Source organism: Microcaecilia unicolor, chromosome 7 (genome assembly GCF_901765095.1).
Source record: "Microcaecilia unicolor chromosome 7, aMicUni1.1, whole genome shotgun sequence".
Lineage (NCBI taxonomy): Eukaryota > Metazoa > Chordata > Amphibia > Gymnophiona > Siphonopidae > Microcaecilia > Microcaecilia unicolor.
This window is the reverse complement of record NC_044037.1, coordinates 52196272-52208651: the sequence shown is the minus strand read 5'-3', so window position 1 is coordinate 52208651 and position 12380 is coordinate 52196272. Positions and strand designations below refer to the sequence as shown.

General features: G+C 39.0%; 1 protein-coding gene across 1 annotated transcript; it reads right to left on the bottom strand.

Annotated features, from left to right (window-relative positions):
* Nucleotides 1-2751: 2751 nt before the first annotated feature.
* Nucleotides 2752-8150, bottom strand: LOC115474988 (growth hormone secretagogue receptor type 1-like). The gene is made up of 2 exons (XM_030210730.1): nucleotides 7385-8150; nucleotides 2752-3053 (listed from the first exon to the last, which is right to left on the bottom strand). The coding sequence occupies exons 1-2, from the start codon at nucleotides 8148-8150 to the stop codon at nucleotides 2752-2754; spliced, it is 1068 nt and encodes a 355-aa protein (XP_030066590.1).
* Between the last annotated feature and the right edge of the window lie 4230 nt (nucleotides 8151-12380).

Here is a 12380-nt window from a genome sequence, read left to right as displayed (position 1 = left end):
GCCCATCACTACGCCCACTTTTCAACTGTGCGACTTTGGAATTCACGCACACCATGTTACAGTATACACTTACCACTGAATTTTGTATAGCATGCCTAGAGATCCAAGCTGAAATCCAAGCGCATTCTGTAACAATGAGTGCAACTTAATTGACAAGCCAATCAAAATTGATAACAGTATTTAACAAGCAATAATGAGCACTAATTGCCAATAATTAGAACTTACATGCACAACTTGCTAAATGTATTCTATAACGCAATGCGCCTAACTTCTAAGATATGCAGCCAAAAGGGGCATGGTTATGGGCGGGGAAATGGGCATTTTGTGGGCATTCCAAAATTTACACGCATAGTTATAGAATATGGCCCAGTGCGCCTAAAGATTTACACTATGTTTTCATTAGTGAATGGATGCGCATAGGTTTAGGCGCTGGGATATCAACTAAGCACATTTTATATACCACACCTAAATCTAGGTGCCACTTATATGCTTAGGCAAAAATGTTTTCTGGCCGGATTTTTTATACGTCATATCCTCCCACAGTGAGTTGTGCGCATAAATCTTAATGCCAATTAGTGCTGATAATTGCTTGTTAACATCAAATTAATAGTGCCGATTAGCTAGTTAACCAATTAAGTTAGGCACATTGTTGTAAAATACGCTTCAATTTCAGAGCAGAAATTAAGGCACGATATATAGAATTTGTGGCTTAATGCACAAATTAGTATATGCCAACTTCTAAACCACCATGCTGACTGTGCGAAGGGGTTTGCTGAGTTGGCATCTGAGAAGCAACGTTAATGAGGTGACCTGTTGACTAATCAGCTTTCAGTGTATTGGATAGTGTTTATTGACCGAGTGGATTTTAATAATTGACCCCTGACGCAGGCGTTTATGCCGAAACACGGCCTGTGTTAGGTCTCTCATTAAAGAACTGCTTTGCTATGTCAACCTCGGAGTCTCTTGGGGCTAATAAATAATTCATATACAGTATGAAGATTAGCCATCTGAGAGAGTTCATGAAGATTTGAGCTGCCTTTTCTTTTTTTTTTTTTTTTTAGTTTTTCTTTATTTAGTTTCTTTTTGGGTTTCTTTATCCCTCTTTTTTTTTTCTCCCTCTGATCTTTTCTTTCATTCCTTGACTTTGTTCCTTTCTCTCTATTTGTGGGTTTTTTTTTCTTTAACTTTAGTTCTTTTATGGTTTATTGTGTTTTAAGTGCCATTTTAATAGTTAACTTGTTATATTATTTGTCATTATATTATGGTATAGTTGTCATTCAGATTATTTCTTTTTGTAAATAATTGTTGTCATACTGATTGTTGTAAATTCATTTTTCTTTTATGATTGTAAACTTTGATGATATTGACAGTGATATAAAGTCCAAATAAACATAAAACAAGATGACATTTTTACTAGTAGTCATGTCAATGTGACTTTCCAAGATAATGCTACTTTATTTTGTGCTCACAGAATCCCAAAATACATTTTCAAAATGTCAAGCAGTCACATTATTCTCAGCCGATCCTGTTTCTTTCTTGCTGTTCAGTTTTTATTATTGCTGCTATTAAAATTGAAGTCATGACTTTTGCCACATGTTATGTTTACATCTCTCCTTGCCCTTTGTGGTGGTAGTATTGCCTTTATATAGACTTCAGACAAGCAAGAAACATTTCAGCTTAATGCGTGTTCACTATGAATAAGTATTCTTGTAATTCAGCTTTACAACATCTCTTAATTTTTTCCAGTTATATTTAATTGTGAAGTTGAAGATCTTGACTTACTATGCAGGACAGACACAGAACAGAGCCTGGTTCAATAAAACTTGGGTACATCTCCAGTAAGTGTTGTGGTCAAATTATAGTTTCCTCTTTTCCTCTGGTGTCCTTTTACAAAGCCACTGTAAAAAGTGGCCTGTGGTATTGTGGGCGTGTCTTTTGGGCGCGTGCTGCGCCACTTTTTATCGCTACCAGGAAAAGGCCACTTTTTAATGGGCTGGGAAATGGGTGTGCGCAAAAATTAAAACTAGTGCGCGCCTATTTACAGCCTGATCTCTTACCGCCAGCCATTGACCTAGCGGTAAGGGCTTACGTGCTGCCCGTGTGGTAACCATGCAGCACGCGCCAACGTGGCTGCGCTGCCGATTACCACAGGGAATGCCCCTCGTGGTAGAAAATAGAAAAATATTTTCTACTGCGGCATGGAAGAAATTACTGTATATTGTTTTTTCTATATATTGTTTTTTCTTCAGACCGTCAGAGGTAGACTGAAAGTCACTTGTAAATCACCATAACATTATTCTTCAATGCTGTTGTTGGTTGGGGCTTCTGAACAGTGGATACTTGTGTTTTGAGACATAAAGGGCCATACCTTGAAAAAGCCTTGCTGGCGAAACACGTGTCGCCCCACCTTGCATCTTTAAAAGCTAAGTAAAAGAAATTTATTTCATTCCCTTGTGGATATATATACTTAAAGACTTTGAAAGACTGGAAAATATAAAAAACATTTTGAAAATTATGAATACTTTGAATATCTGAATATTTGAGACCTATGACGAAAAAGGTTAGAACTCTGTCACCATAGAAGAATAATATTATGGTGATTTACAAGTGACTTTGAGTCTACCTCTGACTGTCTGAAGAAAAAAATAATATATAGAAAAAACAATATACAGTAATTATATAAGCTGTGCACTTCATACGAATATTGAATTACTGATAAAATATTACAATTAGTGGGCATTGTTTGTATCTTTACATGGAAGAAATAACATCTGTTCCTTCTGTAGAATTTGGCTCACTTCTGGTGACATTTCTGGATTTGAGAGCTTGGCTATGGTATAGGATCTTACTCATTGCTGATCTGTACTTTTGTGACATGATGTTATAAAGGATAGGGTTAATAGATGCACTGAGATAGAAAAGGAGCATTGAAACGAGGTTGAGGTATTGTGATACCTGGTACAATGTGTGCTGTCCTATTCCAGTCCAAGCAAACAAGATTCGGCCAATGTGGAAAGGCAGCCAGCAGAACACAAAGGCCATAACTACAACAGCTAAAAAGAAAAAAAATATTATTTGAAAATTGTACATCTTTAAATCTGTTCCTATGTAGTATAACAACTGGATTGAGTGGCTGCTATATAAGATACTCAAGAGATGTATGGAACCCAAATAGTCTAAAAATCATTCTTTTGTTAGATGTACCAAATCTTAGCACTAGAGACCTGAGAACAAATAAATGAATTGCATGTCAGGTTGCCAGGTTTAGCAAGACAGCAAATGGATGTGTTGATACTAATTGTGCATCCAAGTAATATAATTTTTTGAAATCTTCCATGCATACTTCATGTCCTTCCCATCCCTTTCTCACAGACACATACATTATGTTGGTTTTTCACATGACTTGGTGAAAGTTAATTATATCCATTTATTATAGCACCTCTATTTTCTGTGTTTGCCGCCAGTGCTATTACGCAGTGGTTCCCAAACCTGGTCCTGGAGGTCAGGTTTTCACGATATCCATAATGAGTATCCATGCGAGAGATTTGCATGCACTGCTTTCACTGTATGTAAATCCGTCTCGTGGCATAATGCATTTCTTAGTATTTTAGTTCATTAATCTTTGAATTAGGTCAGATTGCCCTTTCACTTGCTGTGCTGTTGCTTTACACTTCAGCAGCTTTGGAGCGCTAGTTGACCAGCCCCCAAGGGTGTTTGGCAGTGTCTTCTCACTTTTCAGCTGGCCTCACTGTCCTAGACATGCATCAGAGACTCTCTCCATGCACCAGTTTTTCTGATCACTATCTCACGAAGTATATTTATAGGGAATGTATGAATACATGTTACAGGGGCCCTTTTACCAAGCGGCGGTAGGGCTACCGTGCGCCAAATTGACACTACTGCCCGGATAGTGCGCCCACCTGGCAATAACTTTCCAGTGATAGAAAATATTTTTCTGTTTTCTACTGCAAAGGGTGTTCCCGATGGTAATCGGCAGCGCAGCCACATTGTTGCATGTTGCATGAGTACCACGTGTGAGCCCTTACCAGTAGGTCAATGGGTGGCGGTAAGGGCGCAGGCAGTAAATAGCCGTGTTCTACTTTTAATTCTAGCGCATGGCCATTGTCATGAAACGCCTAGCCACCCGCCTGGGATTACCCCGCAGCCACTTAGAGGGTCTATTCCCAGCACAGCTCAGGTCTGCATGCACCTGCTGCTCATGCTCTACACTAGCACCCTCCTCCCACTGACTGGGTCACAACCACCTCTGGGCAAGTCTCGCGCTCTCAAATTACCCCAGTGATTTCTAGGTTACTGGAGCCACACTCCCCAGTGGTCCTAAAGTTCCCAGAAAGTATTCACAGATCCAACACGCAAATCACCAGGATTCTTTATCGGTCTAGACAGAAATGCAATAAACTAAATATTGTTTTAAAAATTGAACAGTGTACAAAAAAATGTGCAATCAGCAAACAATAACAGGTAACTGAAATATGGATCAATTATAACACTAACTAAACATTTGTTTACTTTCTAAAACGTACCTGTTTACTTTCTAAAATGTAACTGTTTACAGGGCCTTAGCAAAGAGATCGGTCTCTCTCTTCTTCCTGGCTAAGACTGGAACAAAAGCCAGTACATTTCAAATGAAAATGAGCTCCTGGGCCAAGCAGAGCCCAAAACAAGACAGTTTCAAAAATATACTGCTTGCTTCCTGTTTGTGTGCTAAAATTAAAGAAATGCACGTTCATTTTCTCTGTAACAGCTTTACATCAAAGAAACACCACCTGCTGGCCAAGTAGTAGAAATACACTTCTGGACATAATTAATGCAGGAAAATACATTTCACAGCCTTAAAACACACTCTCTCTTCCCAGCCATTTACTGCCCCCATTTAAAAAAAAAAAAAAGCCTTTTTTTCCCAGCCACATTAAAAAAAAAAAAAGCCCAGTGTACACCAATTTCACATGCCCACATTACCACAGGAAGAGGTAATCACTGTGTCCTTGGCTATAAAATTTGATGTATGCGTGATGATAAGCAGAGATTCTGGTCTGTGATTTTGTGAGCATGATAAAGTTTACAAAATCTGGCTCTTGTCATGGAATTTGCTAGTCTGAGAGGAATCCCTGTAAAATTATCAGTGCTTTCAAAGGTAGCATCTGGGAGAGTGTGGGGGGCTAGAATCTTGGACAGGGGTGAGGGGTGGACAGGGCCTCATCCCGGGTGGGGTGGGGGGAACCCTGCTCTGTCAGCCCAGGAGCATCGGTCTGCAGCTTTGCAAGCCGATGCACCTAAGCCAAAAGAATAACACTGCTGGTGAGGTGACTCGCCAGCAGTGTTATTCTTTTAAAACAGGATTGTGCATCCTACAGTACTGAGATCCCACAGGTTGCTCATTTCAGTAGTGAATCAAGGTGCGGTAAAAGGTGATCTTTGCCACACCTTGAAGAATTCCCCCTCCCCCAAGTGTCCTAGATGTACCTCAGCTTTGCCACCATTCTTTACGCTGGCTTCCAATTCAGGCACAAAATAAATTTAAGGTCTTGACCCTTACATTTAATGCTAAGACCTCTATCTTTGAAAAACAATCTAAGATGTTATGTTCATTCTGTGGGTTGTGGAGGTAGGAAATGTTTTGGCACAAGCTTAGGCTTTTTTATGGTGGTAGCTCCCACTTTGTAAAATTGCCTCTTAGAAAATATTAGGCTGGAATAGGTTTCTGCTTTCTGAGAGAAAGATAAAGACATTACTTTTTTCATCACTGTAATCCATTCTGGCTGTATATTAATATGATTGCTGTACTGTAATGGTTTTTTATTGGGGTTAAATTTAAATTAGTGGAGGTGTTTATATGCAAAGGCATGTAGAAAAAACGTTTGGAAGGGTTTGTTAGCATGGGGTTGGAAGGTATGTTGACGTATGTAAGGGCTGATTGGGTAGTATAGATGAGGGAGAGCATTCTTTTTGGGGAATATTTTTGGTCGAGTTGATTTTTATTTTATTTTTTTATCCTATTTGTACATTATAGTTTTAAAATATGGTCATATTTGTGTTGCTTGCATTGTTACATTTATTTGTATATTCTATATTGTTTTATATTCTGTATATGGCTTTAGGTAGGACCTGTTGTGGTTCTTCTAATGCAGGATATAGGAGTTTAAATAAAATTTAATAAAGGGGGGGAAGGGCTAGATTGGAACAGGAAACTGAAAGCTGGGGATAGGAGTAACTAGTGAGGTAATTAAAGTTGTTAAATCGCGAGAAGATTGTGAAAAATTACAAGAGGACCTTACGAGACTGGGCGTCTAAATGGCAGATGAAGTTTAATGTGAGCAAGTGCAATGTGATGCATGTGGGAAAGAGGAACCCGAATTATAGCTATGTAATGCAAGGCTCCACTTTAGGAGTCACCGGCCAAGAAAGGGATCTAGGTGTCGTCGATGATACGTTGGAACCTTCTGCTCATTGTGCTGCGGCCGCTAAGAAAGCAAGTAGAATGTTAGGTATTATTAGGAAAGGAATGGAAAACAAAAATGAGGGCATTATAATGCCTTTGTATCGCTCCATGGTGCGACCGCACCTCAGATATTGTGTTCAATTCTTGTCGCCGCATATCATAGTGGAATTAGAAAAGGTGCAGAGAAGGGCGATGAAAATGATAAAGGGGATGGGACGACTTTCTTATGAGGAAAGGCTAAAGTGCCTAGGGCTCTTCAGCTTGAAGAAAAGATGGCTGAGGGGAGATATGATAGAGGTCTATAAAATAATGAATGGAAAGGGTAGACCTGAAGTGTCTGTTTACTCTTTCCAAAAATACTAGGACTAGGGGGCATTCGAGGAAGCTACAAAGTAGTAAATTTAAAATGAGTCAGAAAATGTTTCTTCAGGCATGTAATTAAACTCTGGAATTTGTTGCCAGAGAATGTGGTAAAGGTGGTTAGCTTAACAGGGTTTAAAAAAGGTTTGGATAGTTTCCTAAAGGAAAAGTCAATAGACCATTATTAAAATGGGCTTGGGGAAACTCCACTGCTTATTTCTGGGATAAACAGCATAAAATGTTTTTGTACTTTTGGGGATTTTGCCAGGTATTTGTGACCTGGATTGGCCACTATTGGAAACAGGATGCTGGGTTTGATGGACCTTTGGTCTGTCCCAGTATGGCAATACTTAAGTACTCACAGCTCAAGCTTCATGTACTGCCTTGTGTTTCTGCCTTTTTAAATGCAAGTTTCTCATCTGGTTTTGTCCTTCATTCTTCCATTACCAGTCAACATTCCATTCTCCAGGTCCTGTGTGTTTTTGTTTAATTCTCCTCAACTATAAAACTTAATGTCATAGGGAAATTCATGCATAATAAAATATTACTTGTACCAAAACTTACCTAGCATCTTAATGGTTGGCTTGTGATACTTTTCTCTGGCTAAGGTAGTTGTTTTTCTCATTCCACTTCTGGTCATCCAGAGCTTTCTACATATAAGCCCATATAAGAGTGCCAAGCAGAACATTGGTAGGAAAAAATAAATGGTCGAAACACATATCATTATTTTGAGAAGACCTGTGTGGGCAGAGTGCTCCATAAACTTGCACTCCATTGTTTCCTCTGGAGAACTTCCTGCTCGGTGTTCAACTCCAAAAAGAAACAGTGTCGGTATGGCAGTAATCAGGGCAAATAGCCATAATAATATGATTACCCCTTTCACTCTCCCTTTTGTGATAATTATTCTGGCTCTCAAAGGAAAGCACACAGCAAGATAGCGCTCAACACTCAAGGTAGTGATATGTAGAATGGTGCAGTAAGTATAGGTTTCACTCATGTAACAGAAAAATTTGCAAAGAAAATCTCCAAATATGTAAGGCTTATATTTCCAAATTCTGTACAGGTCAGCAGGGAGGCCGAGGAAAATAAATATATCTGATAATGCCATGCTGGATAAATACATGTTAACCGTAGTTCTCATCTCTTTATGTCTCTTAAAAATTAAGATGGTTATGAAATTCCCGGTGATGCCCAAGATGAAAAGAATAATACAAATGATGGTAACAGGAATCAGTACTTGAAGGTCAAATAAAGATGTGTTTGTAAAGAGAAAATCCTCTTCATAGTCTGTATAATTTCCAGTCTGACTGTAATTTAAAAAGGAACCCATTTCTCGTCACATGATAAATACTCCAATTGATTTCATGTTTGTTGATTGAAAGCAGTTGTGAGATTTAAGTCCCATGCATCAAGCAGAGTTTACAGCCATTAAATGGCTACAGCGATTTAACTGTGGCAGTGTCGAAAGCTGACAGGAGAAAAACTGCTTTAAAAAAAAACACCAAATGACCAAAAAAAATGTATTTCAGTAATAAACACTAACATTGTGTCTAAAACTTCATCGTTGTCCTGCTTCAGAATGTTTTTGTATGAACTTCTGCAAGAAACATTTCTTACTTCAGTGCTGATGCTTACAGGTTAATAAAACTGGTATTAATGATAGCAGCTTATTGATTTTTGGCACAGATACATGCAGTATTTAAAGGCTCCTAAGTGTTAAATGCAGCAAAAAAATCCATTTTATGTGGCCCCATCATTTTCCAGGGTTTCACTAACTGATATACATATGTTAATTACACGAGAGAACTTCTGCATCATTTGCAATCTTTTAACCTTCGATTAACAGCTAGAACATGAAGATAATGTGCCCTTTGTGCCATAGGAGATAATTAGTCATGTGTAAAATTCTGACATTTGTCACGACTCCCGTGAAGAATATGGGATAGTTTTATCTTTACTGTCCCTTGTGGAGCATGAAAAATAAACATTTTATCAGTAATTCATCATTTTCTATATCAATGCACAATGACATAATCTTAACTTCTGAACCCTTACCAAGCCCACAGTATGTAATATTTTTCTCCTGTTTTGAGGGTTTGGAAAACTCAAACCTTACATAGTATTAATAATATAGCTTACTAATGTTTATAATGGAACATTTTACTGTTACATTGACAGCCATGTGTCAGTGTGTGTGTGGGTTTTTTAAAAAAAAAGGTTTTCAGACATCATAATCCACCAACAAGAAGTAGGATTGAGTCAGGCACACAAGAACATATTAGAACTTAACTATTATTTCTTTTTGCTTTTAGTCCAGTGGTTCTCAACCAACGAGTCACAAAAAAAATTGGTATAGAAACAATAACCTTTCCTTAATAACCATGTGTTTGTAAGCTGGGGAGAGCAGAGAGCCTGAGAGGTTCTTGAATTCCCTATAAATGGTCCTTTATTTCTGCTTCCTACCTTCAATAGTTACTGCTGTCGCCAGCCCTAGAAAAGCGTATAGCAAATTGTGTGCCAAATTACTGGCACTAATTGGCTCCTTAGCCAATTTAATTGGGTGCACATCTTGAGCGGCGCCCAAGTATGGGTGCCATATATAGAATCTGGGGGTAAATATATAAAGCAATCTTCTTTGCTCTAAAGCCTTGAACTTTCAAACCACACAACAACCATAACAATTGTCTTTCAGTAAAGCTATGCTTGTATTCTAGAGCAGTGGTTCTCAACCAGTGTCCCCAAGAAGGAGGAGATGTGTCCAAGGCTGGTATTAGACAAGCTGGGGCCCAGGGTAGAAATTAAGGGGGCCCCCAATCCCCTTTTCTTTTTGCCCCCTCCCTCGATTTCCCCACCCATCGTTACTACCACACTTAAAACAACCTTAAATGACTTTTTCCACACACAAAACATACAGACCTTCACCAAATACAGAACAAGGGCTCACAGATTAGAAATATGAACACCAAAATGGAACTGGGAACCGCAAGAAGTTAAACTCGGTAAGTACTGCAACACTGGAGAAATAAAAATAGAAATGCACTTAATTTTGTACTGAACACAATCAGTGGCATAACCACAAAGGGGGGGATTTAGAACCCCCCCCCCAAAAAAAAAAAAAAAAAATTAACATCTCCCTTGCTGTGGCTGGTGGGGCTCCATAAGCCTCACCAGCTGATGACCACCTCCTTCCCCTCCAGTGACCATAACTTTCCAAGCTCTGTCTAGCATTATTTCAGAGCTGCTGCTGTTGCTCCCCCCCCCCCCCCCCACCTTCTTGTCTTTCACATAATTATGAAATCTAAATATGCATGTTGGGGGGGGGGGGGGGGCAGTGGCAATTTTGGGATACTGTCTCCAGCTGCAGAACTTGGAGATTTCTGGCTGCCAGACTGGAGGAGGAGGTCTTCAGTTGGTGGTGATTGGGGGATCCCTGCCAGCTCAAGTATTTATATTTTGCATTCAGGTGGGGAGAAAATTTGGTGCGCACCCATTTTGGGATCTAGCTCCTCCCCCAAATCAGCCATCTGGCTATACCACAGAATTCAATACAAAAACCATCTGTGATGCACGTATCCTAAAGCTAGCATATTCCGGATAATAAATTCAAAATAAAACACTTTTTTCCACCTTTGTTGTCTGAACATTTTGTTTTTTCCATCATCTTGGTTCCTGTTTCTCTTTTTCTGCTTTCTTGTCTGTCTTCTGCTGATTCTCTTTCCAGTGTCTGCTGTCCATTTTTATTTTCTCCTCTCTTGTTCCATTCCCTCACTACACCTGTCTGTAACATATTGAGTTTTCCCTTTCAGCTATTTCCTGCCTCTCTCCACTCAAATTTCACTCACACCTTTTTAATGTTCAGCTACCTATCAATTTTCCATCTCCTCTCAGTCCCCATCTCTCCCATTTCCCATCTTACTCCTTTCCCAGCCTTCTATTTCCTTCCATCTACTCACCATTACAACATTTCAACCTCTGTACTGACTATTCACCTCTCACTCCTCTTCTTGCCACCCCCCTTTGATTTCTCCCACATGGTTCTGCCATTTCCAGAATCTCCTCTCCCCCTCTCCACTCTTGTAGCCCACTCCAATCTCATTGCCTGACATCGCCCTGTCCCTTTCCCTCCATCCCCTAACATCTTTCTCTCCCATCTCTTTTCCCTCCTGCCCCCCCCCATGGGTCCATCTCTTCTCTCTCCCCCCCCCCCCCATCCCATGGTCTAACATTATTCCCTCTCTTTTCTGTTCTTCTTCTCTCTCCTCTTGCTGTAGCATCTCTTTCCTCCCTACATCACATTGTTCAGCATTTATCTTCCCTTCCACCCCCAGACTCAACATTTCTCCCTCTCTCCCATCCCCAGTTCCAGCTTTCTCTTTCTTCAAGAATGACCTCCCCATCCAGCATATCTCCCCCTTCCCCATTACCCTAGATCCACCATCTCTCCCTTTCTCATTGCAACTGCCCTCCCATCCAGTATCTGTAAACTTTAAATGTTATTCCCATAATAGCTCTGGATAAATTAGAAAATCAATTTTCTGAGTGGTCAACATATTCTACAAAATGTTAACTTTATTGATTTGGTTTAATATTATTATATGGAATATTAAAAATCTTTTTTTTAATTTCAAAATTAAAAAATATTTATCTGGTCTTATTTTGAATGTACTTATATTCTGCTAATGTTGTACCATAAGAAATTGTACTCCAGAGCACATTTACATTTCTTAATGTTGACTTTAAATATTATCCTTTATTGTATTTTATATATAAAATTTAAAATTACAACCAAAATGCCGCCTCTGAGGTGGCTGGCTGCTGTCACATGGAGGTTGGATTGAGAACAGCAGATGGTAGGAGGCTATCTAGCCCATTATATGGGTTCAAGCCAGCAGGCGGAGTCACAAGTACACCCAAAACAATAGCAAAAGATTCTTAGGGCCTTGTTTACTAAGCAGAGTTATAGGCATGTTAACATTTTTAACGCATGTTAACCATGTACATGCCTACAATATCCCTATAGGCGCCTACATGGTTAGCGTGCGTGCGTGCTAAAACACTAATGCACCTTAGTAAATAGGGCCCCTAGAAATAAAGGAGTGGCTATGAATGGTCCATCTGTAAAAAGTCAAAAGTTGTTCTAGTTGGATAGACAGTGCCTTAAAAAGTGGAGGACAAATGATTCTTTAAAAATTTTACTTATTTGACAGCTTTTTAATTTATTTGAAAGCATCCCATATGTAGATATAATATCATGAAATCAAAACTGAATATCACTAAAACAGCTTCAGCATTATTGTAGCTGGTGGAAACAGCACTAATAAAGAGACCATTTAGTTATGCTGAGAAAATGCTGTTGAAAAAAAAAAAACTTACTTGAAGAAATAAATATATATCACAGAAATGGAAAATGTTGGCATATTTGGACTAACGCTGGACTTCTGCATGAAGTTAGCTCTGCCCTCATTTAATATCTTTCTTTTAAATAGTAGTAATAAACAATATTAAGCTTTTTTTTTTATATAATACATCACTGCATTGCACAAAACAAAAGGAGCAAATT